Consider the following 16,907-nt stretch of genomic DNA (forward strand, 5'->3'; position numbering starts at 1 on the left):
CACAGGCAAAAAGTGCTTAAGAATATACACCAGTTTTAATTAATTTTATTGATTATATTATACACTGCCCACCTCTCTGAGGGAGTTAAAATGTGAAATATAAGCAAATAAAATAATCTGCCCTGAATATAGCACTTATCTGCAACAATTTGTATACCAGATATTTCAATTGAACAAATAGGAGGAGCAGGGCTTCATAAGTGTTCTTCATAAAAGCCCTTGGTGCAATATACTGCTTTTTAACAGTATTTGTTCTTGCAAAGTCTTGCAAATGAATGAAAATGAAAGTTATTGAAATAAATTACAACAAAATAGTTGGGTTTTCAAAAACTTATAAAGTTTGTATTACTTCTATAGCTTTATAGTGCTTTAGTTGCAAGCCAAAAAAGTGCTTTGGAGTAGGCATGGGCCTCATACTGTACCTGTTGCAGAAAAATAAGCCTTTGAGATAAGAAGACACTGACAGCTTGTCCATGTCCACTATGAAGCTCCAGTATCACTATTGCAAGTTTTCCCTGAAATTGCACAATTACCATGCCAATGATCTTTCTGAAGTACCTTTTCAGCTTTAGATCCATCACACTGCACAGCCCTACTAATTTACAAAGCATAAATTTATTAAATATAACATACATACAACTTAAAACCAGTCATTAAAGTCATGATGGCCTCAGAAAGGGAGCTTTATGGCTTGTAAAACATTTTCAGTTGTCATAAAATGTCACAGCCTCCTCCCCCACTGTCACAGAACCGTACATGACAAGATTCCATAACAATTGCATGATTCAACAATTCAGAAACTTGAAAAATCATGTGTCTGATCATGTGGGTGCCTTGACTTATGACCAAAATTCTGATCCCATTTGTGGTCGTAAATTGAGAACTAACTTTAAGCTTTACAGAAGTTTTACAAATGCTATATGATAATACTTCATAGACATGTGTTTCTCCATTTATAAACGTATATAATAGGAAATTTCTAGTTGATGTTAACATAAGATACAAAGTACTAAAAATAATTATCAGCTATTGTATTTTATCTCTTTCCATGTATGATTGATAAATATTTTTCATTTGAATGTTAGGTTTAATTGATCATAAAAAACATTTTATTTCTATAGGATTCAATGTAGCTGGCATATGAAAAAGTTGCTTCATGGATATCATCTGATTTTAAAGCAGGTATCTGTTCAAAAATTTTTTAATGATAGAATATACATGACTGCTATATTGATTTTTATTGAAATATTTCACAATACATGGATTATGGGTTTTATTAAAAGCACAACAAATTATTACCTTAATTCTAAGGGACAAAGAGAACCCAACAGTGAAGGCTTCTTTGAAGGAGGAAAGTCAGTTCTGGAGTCATATGTCTATAACTGTTACAAGATCTATTATTGAACAAGGAAATAAAATGTCAAAAAATACTTGAATGAAGAATTTACAGCAAGGATAGGGTTTTGGGAAACTCATCCCGAAGCTGCCACCTTAGCATGCAGGATCTGGTTTCCCAAACCAAGAGCCAGGAGAGCTTTTCAATCTCCTGTTGGGCAACTGATCAGGACAGAAAGCCGGTACCATTTTCTGCAAGGAATTGTTAGAACACTGAAAATGACAACTGCTTCCAGAGGAGACATGGGGAGCAGGTGCTGCAGAGGTCACATCAGGGCAGAAGGCAGGGGTGATGCAGCATTCTTCTCTCTCCAAGGGGAAGAGAAAGAGAAAGAAAGAAGAGGGACACAGAGCCCAGGAGTGGTAGACTCACTGCATAGCTGGAGGTGAAAGACATGCTTTCAGCTCACCTCCAGCTCTGTGATCTGGTTCCTAACTGGCCGTAGACTGGTATTGGTCCACAGACTGGGTATGGGGACCCTTGAGATTTTTTAGAGTAATAGTGGAAATCCACTCAATTGGTAATGTCCATTCTACTGATTGGTGGTCAAAATGTGGTAACATAATCAATGTTCCCGCCAAGAGATAAGGGAGCCTTGAGAAAGAGGTAGACACTTTTAACTATCTGCCTTTTTCTGAACTATACCCCAGTGCTAATTTCATGTGAGTCTTCAACCTCACTTTAAGAGTATTAGTTGCCAGCTAAATATAGAAAAAAATAGTACAGATCTAGCATAATATAAAAAGAAATCGTATAAAGTCATTGACAAAAAATTGTTGTTGCAGAGGTTGAAACATTCTTCAGATCTAATCAGTTTCATGGTAGAGTTGAAGACTATTTTGGTGAGTTACAATTTTGTGAAGGACTACTGATACCAATTTGTTGATTATCAATAATGCTATAATTAACAAGGGATCCTTTTCATTAATAATTTTAAAACCTACATTTTAAAGTAAAGAAATAGTTATCTGTACAGGATAATGTTATTGGTTGTAAATTTCACTTTTCAAGTCAATAGTTATAAATCTACTGCTGCAAAACTAGTTATAAAATCATTTTTGTGATGATGAATAGTCAATATGCAAACTAGATAGTTGTTTTGTTGTTAATAATAAATAGTGTTCAGTTTTTCATGGGTAAGATCAATATTGATAGGACAGAACAAGGAGTACCTGTATTGAATGTCCATTTTTCTTCCTTGTTGTGTGCTTATTAAGAGTAAGCTATATGAATCTAGTAGCTTATATATATATTTACATTCTTGAGCACTACCATGTATAGTGCATGATTCTGATATAGGGGTATATCTTTTGTTGTTATTTTGAGGTAAGATAGTGGCCTATAAGTTTAATAAATAAATAATGATAAATAATAAATTCTAATTTTATAGTGGTAAGTAGAAATAATAACTAGTAAAATTAAGTCTGGTGACAGGTTCCACATGAACTATTTTCATTCATGTCATAAATAAAATATGAATATTTCATTTGTAGTGTGCTTCACTGTGCTTTCCCCTTTTAATTCCCTTTTCTGAGTCTGTAAATAGTACTTTGCTTAAATGTTTAGAGTGCAATTATTACTACAGAGGATTTGACTTTTCTCTTTAAAGCATAACAATATTTTGCTGCTCAGAGAATGCCACTCAAGAAAGTACCCTTTGTAATAAATGCAGCATATAATGTGGTATAAATATATCTTTTAGATAGTTCTTTTGACATTTTTATCATAGACTTTTTCATACCTTCCATTATTTTATGACTTTTCAAAATTATTAATTCTTTTAAAGATTGATTACTCCCTTATTGTAGCACTCATATAGCCTTTAAAAGAAGACTATAAAGAGCATGAGTAAGGCTCATGTTAACTACTCCCTTAACTCCCATGAAAAAGCCTATCTTTTAATTATTATTTTGTATGTTAATTGTTTTCTAAGGATATGCCCTTCCCTCCCTGTGCTATGAAGTCCACATCTTTGTACCTCGATTTTATAAAAAGATTAAAGCAAAGAAGCCAATTTTGTCCCACGCAAGGCTATTGAATGTAAAAAGTTAAGTGTAAATTCAGCATCGCAATGCTGCATAATTTGTGGTTTGCATGAGTACATTACCTAGAGAAAACACTGCATTTATTCCAGATAATCTTTAAAAATTGAACTTTTAGAAACTGAATTGAAATTGGATTTTGTAGTCTTCTCTTTTTTAGCCATCTTGAGCACCTGGGTGGTGATAAAGGAAAAAAAATAATAAGAGGAAAAGAATCACATGTTATGAGATTGTCATCAGATCACTTTTAATTTATTTAGATTATTTTTTATTCTCAAATATAGTCACCAAAAATTCCTTCCCAGCTTCATGTTTTTTAACTAAGTGCAATTAAAAAGCTGCACTATACTCCTAGAGGGATGGTGCTGACGTTGAGAATTTTTATATGTATCTTCCTATTAAGACAGCCATTCATTTAATGGATCCCTTTCTTTTTAAAGGGTGCTTTTAGCCGGTGTTGACTATTACCATCTTTTAAACTCTGATACATACTTCATATATATGCACATATGCATAGAATAATACCTATTTAAAATGTGATGGGGTTGCTAGCCAAGTGTTTAAAAGCAGTTTAATGGATTAAGGTTTTTCTCTTTTAGCCAAGAGACCTCTGCTATCCATCTAAAATTATCATGATTAGAATTGCAGTCAATTGACATCTACGAGAAATGAACCCAATTGAATTGAGTTTACTTTCAGGTAGTTGTATATTTATGAACTTATGAACAATTACCTGCCCCTTATCACTTTGATTATTTTCAAGTTTATTTCTGAGTAATGTGAATAGTTATAGTGTTCATCATATTGAACAGGAATATAAGCAGAAATATTTATGGTTTAAATTTTAAGATTCATAGATACATTTGGTAGATGATTAGATAGATAGATAGATAGATAGATAGATAGATAGATAGATAGATAGATAGATAAACAGACAGGAACCAAGTTACAAAAATGAACTAAATAAACTCTTTTTAAAAAATAAAAACAGGAACTTGCTTTGAAAAACACAGAAGAATTGTGTGCTCAACCACCTCCACAATATTATTCTGGCCTCATCGGAGATATAGAAAATTTGGGATGGAATAAGTATTCATGTTTATTATCTTCTTCAAGTACCAAAAAGTTAACCTGCCAGCTTTTAAAATATTTATATACAGTTTACTGGATTTTGCTCTGATTATTTCAGTACTTACAATTTTGCTTTTTAAATAGTTATAGTTAAAAGCTAATGTCATTTATACTTAACTCTTCTTCTGAATTTGATTATTTAGAGCAAAACTTTCACTTTACTTTAGGATATTAGTATTTTGGGCTTCTTGCTCTGTACTTAGGGGAACTATCTAGCTTAACTTTTGGCTTGTAAGAACTGAGTCTGACTCCTTTCCAATTCAGCCTGATTTCTGTCAGAAATAATGTTTTTAAGGAAGAATATTGTTAGAGGGTCACTTCATTTATATTCTGATACCCTACCTGATTGGGTAAATACAAAAATAGTTTACACTATATTGTTTCGTAGCAGCAATCATTCTGTTTTGGAAAAGCAGGCACAATATGCCATGATGTCATCTACCAGCCTTTATATTTCTACCTATCTTACCTTAGTAACTTTCAGTAATGACTGCCTGGACTAATATGGTAGGTGCAGACCAAAATTCACAAGGAAAAAGAAATATTATTACATGTATTACATTTAATTGTAACTTAATGGGTTACAATTAAAACTTTTATCTGCCTCCTAATTTTACCTATTACCATTTTGAACCTCTAGAATGAATTTTAAAAATAATTCTATCTCTGGACTATTGCACTTGTTTGAAAAAACGTTTTCTGTGAAATATAAATATCATGTTAAAGTTGGTTTTATAGCTCCAGACAAAACAGTGTTGTGAGAAATATACTTAAGAGTATAAACCAGGAAAGAGAGAGAGAGAGTTTATATTGATATACATATATTTAAATATCCACTTCGTAGTATTTTCCTGCAAGTGCGGGGTAACTTTTTTTCCCTGGATCAGTATACAAAAAGTAACGGCAAAAAAGGATGAAAATAAAAATTTTGCCAGGAAGTTTAATATGTAGAGAAATAAAGGCTGACAGAAGCATATTTTATATGCCAAAGGTTCCAGTGGTAGAAAACTGAAACGTGTTCATTTCCATAGCATGAGTTCTGACATATAGTATAAATAACTCAAAAAGTATATGAAGTGAATCATTTTGCTTACATATTAACAACAGTAAATTTATAACAGCAAAAAGGACTGTTATATAGATGATTTCCAATTAATATATTTATAAAAATTAATAGGAATGAATTACTAATAGAGTTACTTCAGAACTTGTTTTCTTTTTTGTAGGGTTCTGTTTATTGATCCTGCTTTTAGTACTATCAGGTTAAAAGCTGAAGATTCTTCTAGTCGCGATCATCAAATCACTCTGAAAATAAATTCAAAAGTAAGAGTTTTTAAAATGTTTGGAGAAAATTATAACTTGATAAAACTGCCACATACAAGATTTTTATGGCTATTGATTAGCTGAATAATCATATATAATCATTTGTATCTTAAGAATTGTTTTTGTTTTCAATTTAAATTATGCAGCAAAATTGAAACATATAGAGGTTTCTAACATAAAGGAGCTAATGGTACAAGAGGAATTTTGGATTTAGTTTGAGGAATTAATGATCCCATCTAGGCAGTGTTCTAAATTGATATGAGAATTTCTATTCAGCTGGATTTCAAATATTTATCAGAGGCTCAATTATTTTACTTAAGAGAGCAAAAAAGAGTGTTACAAAATTGGATTTTGAGTAAGGGTTTAAAAGGTTTGGGGCATCAGAGGATGTATTGCAGGGAGAGATATTAGGATGTGACAAATGGGTACATTCATGTTGGAAAAAGAAATTATGGAAAAGAGATTTAAAAGGAATGGCAAAAGTCTAGACACCACAGGAATTTGTTTCCAGCCAAGACATTGCTGGATAATGATGGAGATGACAGCCAGTTCTTGGTAGTTCTTCCCACAAATGTAACTGGGGTGGGAGTGGAGTGGGGTGGGGGGAACAGTGTTAACAATGTAGTGATTGCCACTGTTGATCACACAACCATAGATTGCGAGATGGGCAGAAAATACATTTAATAACAATAATATTAGATCATAAGTGCACTTCTGCAAGGAAGCTAACAGTGGACCACCTGGTTAACTTCTTTAAGAAGATTGTACAGACTGACTACAAACAACGACATGACAAAGTAGCAACAATGGCGCATTAGAATATCTGCAAAAGATACCATTTGCCTACAAGCAAGAACTGGTGGGACCATAAAATAAAATTAGTCATCATGACAACATTCAATTTCCCATCATTCACTATCAAGCACACTTACCTTGCCTTCTACTTTTTACTAGCGTTATGCTAGCCTAATTTAACTAAGCATGCTCACAAAGCAGAGGCTTGGTTTTAGATAACTGTTGATAAGTGGGTAGGATTGTAGTCTAGATCAGCTGTGGAGAGCACATTATAGTGCTTTTCAAATGCAATAGCTGTCTTCTTAATTTGTCATATATATTTTTTCTAATCACTAATATGAAGAGCAAACACTTGAATGAAATCTTTAATGAAATCTTTAAGTTAATTCAATGTGTTTATGTATATTTAATTAAATATTATGTAATAAAGTTTTAAAATGCTGTCTGTGCCTTTTGAGGCAGTACTTACAAAACAGTACTTAAACCAAGAACATTCAAATTCAGTTTCTTTTTATACTCTGTTTTATGTTATCCAAGATGAAAATATTGGCTGGAAAATTATTTTAGTTGCAGCTTGCAAAGAACAGATTATACAAGTATCTAGTTGAAACTCATGATCATCAATCAACTCTGTTTCACAAGATTATAGTGATGAAAGGATCAATTGTGTTTGTCCTTTTTAAAAATGTGTCTGGCATTTAAACTTGCCACTGGAGAAAATTAATATATGAAACGTGTGCTTTATGACATGGGAATTTGATTTGTAGTAATTTATGTAATAAATGTTGTGAGCAGTTCATTCATATGTTACATTTCTTTAAAGAAACAAAAGCAATATAATTTTGTGGACAATTCTGCCAAAGTGAAATACATTCAAGAGCTATTGATTTCAAACGAAGAAATTTAAGCATATGTTAAACTGAATTCTCACTGAAATCAATAAACTTAAAATACCCTCTTCTCTTAAAGTATTCTAAAATTATACAATGTCAGTTCAGGGAATCCCTTATTTATTTTATGTTTTTTCAATGGAACAAATAACTTTATGTGGATTTACAAAGGAAATTGATACATTTCGGCCATTTGCTTCTTCCTCCACCATTAACTTATGCTGATTTTCCCCCGCTTTCACACAGGCACTAATCTAGTGGAGATTTATAAAATCATGCATAATGTGAAGAAGAGTACATAGAATTTTGTTTCCCTCTTCCCATAGTGATATTTGATAAATTCAGCTGTGGCATTGATTGCCTGTATGGGAAGAAAAATGAAAGAAACTACTTTTTAATGTAACAAATAATTTACATTATGCTGCTCTAAGGGTAGATGAGGGAATTGTGTTTATGCCATATTTCTCAGAAGTAGGAGTTCACTGATTAGAATTGGGGCATTATATTTGAAACCCTTTTATTTAATACTAAAACCTCATTTAAATTTTTAACGTTTACCTCCTCTATTTTTTTCTAGTATTAGTTATTGCAGATTTCACTGAGAAGCTAACCTTATGTATGGAATACACTATTTCAGAAGAAAGCAAAAAATATTTTAGCATTTATAGTCAATGCAATTTGAATATGCATTAAGAAATATTTTGTGTTCAAGAGGAAGCTTACATATTTTTCAGATTGGGAAACTCAAAATATTTAGAATAAACATTTTCAGACATGCATGATACTAGTAAAAAGGCAAAATAACATTTCAGATTAATGAAGTACTTTAAATTACCGTATATTTTGTTTGAAATATTGTGGAGAGATTATTAAAAATATTGTATATTTTATTTCCTTTAAAGAAATAGGTACTATAGAATTCTACATCAGAATAAAATGATACTAAATGAAATGATTAATTTTTAATTTTTGGAATTTCTGAATGATATACAAGTTGGTTACATATTTGGATACATATTTGATAATGGTGGTTAATATTGTAATGCTTAAATTAAAAGTAGAACTTTTACAAAATCATGGAACTACCAATTTTCTTACAACATTTTTACCATTAAGAGTTATTTTTATGCAAAATTTTACAAGTACAATAAGAAATTGAAGTAACTTGTAAAAATGTATAGGTGTACACACGAGCCATATGTATTCTGTGTGTGTGCGTGAATGTGCATAATTATATTGCATAAATAAGTTAATAATATATTCAGGAGAAATATAAGATATTTATATTAGTTAGTAACCAATAACTTAAGATCTGTAGTTTCAAACTATAATTATTGGATTTTTAATAAACAGTAAATTCCATCGAATGTCCTGTTATTCTTCCAATTGAACAAATCCTTTATATTGCTGAATTATCTGCTACCAAATTCATATTTTCTATAGGTTTTCACACTAATTTATTGTCATTTTTTTAGTTGAGGTTTTTTTCTAATATATAAAAGGCTGAAAATTCAATCTCCTTATTTAAATACAGTATTGTTTTCTTCAAGATTTAGATATTTAAGGTAACTTAATTTATTTTTCCAAATCCAAAAAGTAGTTTGCAGAGGAAAAAAATAGTATATGGCTTCTCATCTGTGATTCAGATGAATTCCCTTAATCACCCCTTTCCTATTTTGTCGCCTGTTCAAAAGTTATTAATGTAACTGACTGAAAATATCATAACAACAAAGCATAAGAGCTTTTGCAAGCCATAAAACTTTTGTTTTTAAAATGGAAAGTACAGCAGGGAACATAAAACATAGTATACATAATAAAATATAAGTGCAAATTTGAATACCAAGTAGCCAGAGAAATGAAAATAAATTTGAGTGTAACCTAGATGAGGAGCAGGTGTGAAGAATCAGTGGGAGATTACCAAAGGCAGATATAAAGTTACAGAGAAACTGAAGTTCATTACCATAACAGTCAATTGGATGTGGTCTACTATTGAATTAAGTTAGCGAGACTAAAAACAAAACAGAATAGTTTTCATTTCATTTCATTTCATTGAGTTTTTATGCCACCCTATTCCCGAGAGACTCAGGGCGGCTAACAATAAAAAAGGGAGGAGATACAAAAAATAAAATAAAAACAACAATTTAAAATTCTACAACAGCCGTAACCTCGAATGGGGCTGGATAGTTCAACAGCCCCAGGCCTGCCAGAACAGCCAGGTCTTAACTGCTTTGTGGAAGGCCAGAAGGGTCCAGATCTCCACGGGGAGATTGTTCCAGAGGGCCGGAGCAGCCACAGAGAAGGCCCTCCCCCGAGGAGTCGCCAGCTGACATTGGCCGGCAGATGGAATTTGGAGGAGGCCTAGTCTGTGGGATCTAATAGGTCTTTGGGAGGTAACTGGCAGGAGGCGGAGTATATTATTCAAAGTAGTAGGTGGCAAGTATCCAAGATTTGGGTAGATTTATTTCGGAAGATTTAAATTGTGTTTATATTTAACTTTGGTTTCTCTAAACATCAGATGTTCTGAATTTTAATAATTAGTTTTATTAAGGTGACTTAGGGAAGAGTATTGATATTTTAATCAATGCATCTATTTTAGTATTGGTCATTTGTTTTACTGCTGCTGTTGTAATCATTTCAATGTACATCAGTTGGAACAGTTGGATATCAGTTGGAACAGAATTTTTGGGAGAGAAAATGTGAGTGTGTTTGTGAATACATACACACATGTATGCACATACGTATACATATACACAGACATGTACACAATGAAATCAGTAGTAGGATGTGAACGACAGCTTCTGTGAAGCTAGACAACTCAGTTTTTTTAAAAAAAAATTACATTGGAAACATTTTTCATTCTTACTGATAAATAGCAATTTTAAAATACCATGTTTTTATTAGAATTTGATGAATTCTGAATAACAATTATAAGGAAGTTATTTACAGTTGAATCTGAAATTTGAATGACGGTTTCCTGACAAAATAGTTTTAAATAATATGTTCCTACATTTAGGAAAATATTTGGAAAAATCCTTATGTTCTTTATACAATATTTTAGAAGTTGCTGGGAATCAGATGGCATATAAATTTAATTAATTATTATTAGAATGGCTTTTCTGTTTATGAAAAAGAGGCAATCTGTTTATATGTTTGCTGTTCTGCAAAAAATTATCATAAGGAATAAACATTGTGGGTGTTCTTTTTTTTTATGTGTCAGTATCCCAGAGAGCAACCAGACTGTCTTACTGATTTACCAGTTCAGTTTTCTTTCTCCTGGACTCCACAGGTAAGCAACCATCCATTTGTTCCCTTGTGAAGTATGTATGTATTTTAGAAGATGTTAGGCTCATATCTACTATACAGTTTAAACAATTTCTACTGTATGAATTAATAATTCAATTAAATTAATCTTGAATGTAATATAAATGTTATACTATTCAATGAACCATAAAATGAGTTCTTGGCTTAAGAGTATGTTTATATGTCAATTATTCACCATTTTGAATAAAATAATATTGAAAGAAAAAAAGAATTTTTCTTCCAGTGAATCTTATGGATTTATATCCAATAGTGTTCAATAGGAATTATTCATAAGCCAAGTGGTTACTGAACTTTTGCTTCATTAGCATAACATTGCTTCTAAATCCTATTCTGTGGTGGCAAAATTATCTCCAATCTCAGATATTAATATTTCTAAAAATAAACATGGTATAATCTGAGACACAGAGCTAGTTTGGTGTAGTGGCTAAAGTGCTAGACCAGAATTCCAGGAGATGTAAATTCTGGCTCTCCATTAGGTGTGCAAACCAGCTGGGTGTCTTTGGGCTACTCATTCTCCCTGACCAATCTATTTCACAGGGTGGTTATTGTGTGTTTGGGAAGGCAGGGGGTTGGGAGTGGAGGGCAGAGGTATGCTGCTTTGAGTTGTACAAAAATAAAGGAGGCTGTACATAGAATCTGAAAGCTGCAATAAAAACTGATAGTGCAAGATGTACTTCTGGGGCAAAACAGATTAAAGTGTATGTTGGCTATTGACAACCTACCAGTTAGATGTTCAACATTCAGAAAGCAATTTAGCAATATATAATTTCTGCTTCTAAGGTTATGGTAATTCAGATTCTGCAGTTTCTTGTTCATGTTAATTGCAGAGTTTACTGGAAATTCTCATTGTTTCTTAATAGGTCTGATGACTTGAATGCAAGCATATCACAGTTTCTAAATCCTCGGCAAGCATTGCGGTGGCTTTAGAAATATTCTACGAATATATAAATATGACTTGAAACCTTTAATAAGATACACCTGAGACAGGCAGAAATAGTTACAAGATACAGCTAATCAGAAATTACTTATGACATAGTGAATACTATATCTTATCCTGGTAGAAAATGTTGCTAAAGATAGATTCTTGCAAACCATACTTTATTTTCACACAATTAAAAATCTCTGCTGCTGATGGGATGCCCCCCTCTGGCAAGAATGCACAATGCTTAATTTTCCCATCCTTTTCATATACTGTATAATGAATAGTTTTGGTATTGTTCTTATGCCAACAGGTATAAAGAGAGCAGCACAAGAAAGCCTAGCTATTTTCAGCCCTAATGCACACTTTTTAAATAAAGGCTGAAACGTGGCTGTGTTATATGAAATTTCAAGATACTGAATGTTAAAATTATACTACATGCTTCATGCTCAGTGTCTCACCTAAGTTTCCCAAACCATGTATCGGGTTCTATGTATAATCAATAGACAATTGGCAGTATAGTTTCCTTTTCCTTAGAAAAAGCAAAATATAATTTGCTCGCCTTATTTGCTTTCTAGTTCACAATCTCTTATGGTATTAAGCCTATGCCACTGGCCAACATAGCGTTAAATTTCTAACCTATGGTTTCCTTCTGGTTGTAGCTTCAAAGCTGGGTAATCTTTCTTTCTTTTTCCTGATGTTACCAGCCTTCTAATTCAATAGAATCTCTTTCTAAGCAAATTAGAATATATTAAGCTTTTAGACTGTCTACTATATTAATGTAAATTTGAAAAAAAATTCTTTATACAGATCAATTTTGTGAATATTTATGTCAGGACCTATTAAAACCTCTGATAGTCTCATTCATTTTCTTAAAAGCCTCAATATCTTCATTAAGATTTTCTTATTAATATTATAAGCTGAACAAATATACCCTAACAAAACACAAGCTGTTTAATTTTGACTAGTAACTGGTAAATATAGCAGCATTTTCAAATATAACATTTTAAAAATGAACATTTCATTCAGGCTCAATACTAATATCTTGAATGTTTTAAAATTCACTTTTTTATATTTTTGTTACCCCATCATAAGTCCCTAATATTGCATTTTGTATTTAACAAATTATTTTTATTATCTTGTTTTTAATCTAGTTTTTATTTATTGTACCAATGTTTAAACTGCTTTAGCTTTTCAAATAAGTGATATATAAATATTTTAAGAACAATAAATAAAATAATGGTCAAGTGTTGTAAATATGGGATGACATAAGTACTAACATATTAATACAGTAAATATATTTCTGCGAAAGGAATTGTAGTATAAAGCTTTCAAAGCATAATCTGTAATTTACTGAGGTATTTTTGTGTGAATGCGCATGCCTATGTAAAATAAGCATATCATCTCAAATAACATCAAGCAATATGAATAACATTCATATTGAAATGATTTAATTATTACATTAGAACATTTTTAAAGAACTATGTCCCAATTCTGTGTAAAAGTATTCATTATGTATAGTTTGCTACCATGTTCAACAAATAAAAAATTGGTGTGTATCAGTGTATTGCAGGTACTTCCTAACTGGTGGGATGTTGGCAACAATATATTGACTTGCAAGATAGTCTGTAGTTTAAAGATCTTAGCCTGCCAAAAATAATATGAGTATACATTATTTCTTGGGAAATGCTACAAGACCCTTTATGCTTCCTCCTTTCATAGTCAAATCAGCCTGACACATTTCATCTAGAAAAGATGACAATGTTGTGAGCCAAGCTATATAGCATGTAGCTCAAAACCAGCCTTAGATATTTAGAGCTAAGATATTTTTCGACAAAACTGTAGATTGTCTTACTGGAATTTAGCTAAGCATGCCTGTCCATACTTATAGTCTGCAAAAAGCAGATATATACTTAAACATTTCCTGGTTGGTGAAATATAATGGGTTAACTTTACCAAATTAATGATATTGATCGTATAATAAGACATGATCTTCTCTTATTAGCTCTTAAATAGTAGTAGGAAAAGAGCCAAACTCTGTGGCACCCATATTGTTTTCGCACTACCGTTAACGGGGGTACAAGTTGAGTCAGAATGCTGCTTTCAGATCCTATATTACCTAAAGATAATCCAGCAAAATAGCATTAGTAGTAGTATTAGAAACAATTGTGAATTTTAACAGTACTAGGAGACAAGATTCCTACATTCCAAGTCCCAACAGAAGTTATCTGCTAGAGTGACTGATGCTGTTTCAATCTTATGCCAAATTGTGATTGAGAGGTATGTAGCTAATTCTGGTTCTCTGCCACCAATAAAATCTACCCAGAAAAAGGAAGTTGGGAGATAGAAAGTAACATGTCACTCAGAGGTCAAAAAAATTGAGAAAACTTGTCTAGTCCAGTCCAGTTCAGCCCTACTGGAGTTGAGTAATCAATTTCACATTCTCTCCCTGGAAGAAAACATGCAGGCATATAAAGAAGGAACTTTATCAAGTATTCCAGTAGCAAGATTTTCCCACAGAAATAATGGCATGTGTTGGTGATAGATGACTTACTTTTTAAAGGAACAGAATCAGCAATTTGTAGACCAGACTAATCCAACAAGGAAGGTGTGTTGTCTCCTAGGTACAAAGATGTAGCAGAGAGGCTTACCAAAATAATCAAGCTCACCAATTCATTACCCCTTTCTACTCTTTCATGTTGGGAAAAATTACACAACAAAGAGCCTGAAAATAATATCAAGGACTTATGAACAGCTAGGCAGGAAAGCCAAACAGGACATGCAAAGTTCTCATCTGTACTTCCTATGGAAGGTCATCACCCAATGGGGGAGCAGAGGATTTTAGAAGTAAACTGTTGGGCCAAGAGATAGTGCTGTACAGAGAATTTTGGATTCCTAGACCATGGTTTACATTACTTACAGGAAGGGCTTTGGCAAGGAATGGCCTACACCTCACAAGAACTGGAAAGAATGTGTTTGGAAAACAGTTGTCTCAGTTTATCCAAAGGGCTGGGTGCATTATCAAGAGCATATTGTCCAGATCATTTGCAGTAGTGGTTTCACTTAAATTTTGTAGATGAGATTAGTATTTTACAGTAAGGGAAACTTCATATATAAATGATTCCACATTATTAGTTAAAGGACTGGAATGATTGACAGTGGATAGATTGTAGGATACAGTGAGAAGGAATCTGAAAACTAATATATCAAATACCAAGGTAGTCATATTTGACAAAGAAAAGTGACTGAACAATTGCAAGTTATAGGTAAACAGCAAAAAACACAGCAAGTAGATTCGTCTATCTTAGTAGAAATTGGCAAAGATGGGAAAATCAAGACTAAGTTAGACAAATGTTACTAAAAAGATAATAGATAAAATGTGGTCTGTTGCAAGGAATGAATGAAGTATCAAATAGGGGAAAACAAGTGAGTTGTATTTATTTTTGGTTTGTTATTCCTTACTCTTTTTTTGCACTTTACACAGCATTGCTTATGCCCAAAGGGATGTATGTATTACTGATATTCAGCTTAAGTTTTTTTTTCCAAAATTAAAAGATTTGTACATGTGCAGTGAGCTATTTATTGGCATATTCTTATTTGTTCTTAGTATTTTGTGTATTCACAATATATGTTCTAACATATGATGGATATTTAATTCTAACAATTGTAGGTCATCTTAATGGAAATGTTGACATGATCCTTAACTCAAAAGAGGACAAATGTCAAAATTAGAATACTAGCACAGAACTTATTTTAAGAGAGAATAAATAGATTTCAGATACAATAATTGATTTCCCCCTAACATCTGTTTCTCATTTTCTGTTCCACCAGTACTTTTGGACTCAAAGCTTGATGGTGGTTTTCCCCCCTCTTGCTTTTTATATAATAATAGACATGGCTTTATGGCGTCTGTATTAAAAATGGGTAATTTTCCTTATGGTCCCTGTCTTCCTGCTGGGTTGATAATGTTTTGATGTATTTTTCTTGTGCTCTGATGAGAGGTCTGCTGCTGCTGCTCTGACATATTCATTTGGATGAATAATTATAACGTGCACAATGTCAAGCTGAAGATGGTAGGGTTTTGTGCATCGTGTCAAGCCTAGTAGCCAGTGCAGGTGTCTCACAGCAGGATCAGCAGCAGCCAGAGAATTCTGGTGCAGAAGAGACATTTTAAAATAGTCAGAAATCGGTACCAAGGGCAAGGCTGATGCCATTGTTCCAGTTGCCATATATACAGAGCTTTCCAGTGACAAGTCCCAGCACAACTACTTACTTCAGTTACTGACTTTATTTTGTCTAATTAGCAAAATTCATTTGCTGTCTATTTCATTTTTTAAAATGTCCAATTACTACAGGTATTTATTCATGGGTTAAGGCACTGCTTTTTCCTTTGAATTTTTAGTCAAATTAGTTCTACTAAAATACATAATACTGGATTTTCTAAAGAAGTATGGAGGATTTCTACCTTTGATGACTAAGTCTTCAGTAAAATTATTGAATATTAAATCAATAATATGTACAACATGTCTGACAGCTGGAGAGGTTTAATTGAAATCTGATACTAATTTTTTGGTCAGTGTCTAAACCAGGAGGAATACTGGAGAAAGTGTTCCAGCTTAAGTAAATGACAAAAAGAAATACTTTCCCAAGCAAATGTGAAAAAAGAATAAATTAATAGCAATCTTGAGGGTTATCTAATCCATATTCTTGCTGTGCTGGACCTGTTTAGTACAGTATGTCTTTCTTTTTTTCTTTCTCCTGTGTGCTGCTCCGGGAATCCAATCATGGGTTAACTTAGCCTTCTAGCCTTGAGACTGAGTATGCAAATATCAAAGTTACGCCTCCTCTGACTGGACTTCCGCTTCCTCTCCAGTCCTTATTACTCAGTCAAGCCTACGAGACTTATTTTCAACGCTCTCTTGATTAATTGCTAATATTTCTAGGTTAAGGATGAAATTACTTGGTTTTTCACTGTGGATTTCTTGCTGGATTGGAGGTAAAGCGGCAGATTGCTGTCAGCAGATTCCTCCCTCGCTATTTCCCTTAAAGGGATATCGGATCGCTGCAGCTGGAGTGGGGCTTCTCCGCCT

The 16,907-nt window shown here is 32.7% G+C and overlaps 1 protein-coding gene across 2 annotated transcripts in view; it reads left to right on the forward strand.

Annotated features, from left to right (window-relative positions):
• The window catches only part of FANCL (FA complementation group L), an 85,391-nt gene that overhangs the window by 49,044 nt on the left and 19,440 nt on the right, over positions 1 to 16,907 (forward strand). For both annotated transcript variants that reach the window (XM_087717502.1, XM_014069231.2), the window contains exons 3-7: positions 1,122 to 1,182; positions 2,182 to 2,238; positions 4,430 to 4,527; positions 5,796 to 5,892; positions 10,795 to 10,863. In XM_087717502.1, the coding sequence (XP_087573628.1) occupies positions 1,122 to 1,182; positions 2,182 to 2,238; positions 4,430 to 4,527; positions 5,796 to 5,892; positions 10,795 to 10,863 (382 nt within the window). The remainder of the gene's footprint in view (positions 1 to 1,121; positions 1,183 to 2,181; positions 2,239 to 4,429; positions 4,528 to 5,795; positions 5,893 to 10,794; positions 10,864 to 16,907) is intronic.

The sequence above is a fragment of the Thamnophis sirtalis genome, unplaced genomic scaffold (assembly GCF_051295495.1).
Source record: "Thamnophis sirtalis isolate CommonGarterSnake01/CBP01778 unplaced genomic scaffold, rThaSir2_p1.2 scaffold_6, whole genome shotgun sequence".
Taxonomy (NCBI): Eukaryota; Metazoa; Chordata; class Lepidosauria; order Squamata; family Natricidae; genus Thamnophis; species Thamnophis sirtalis.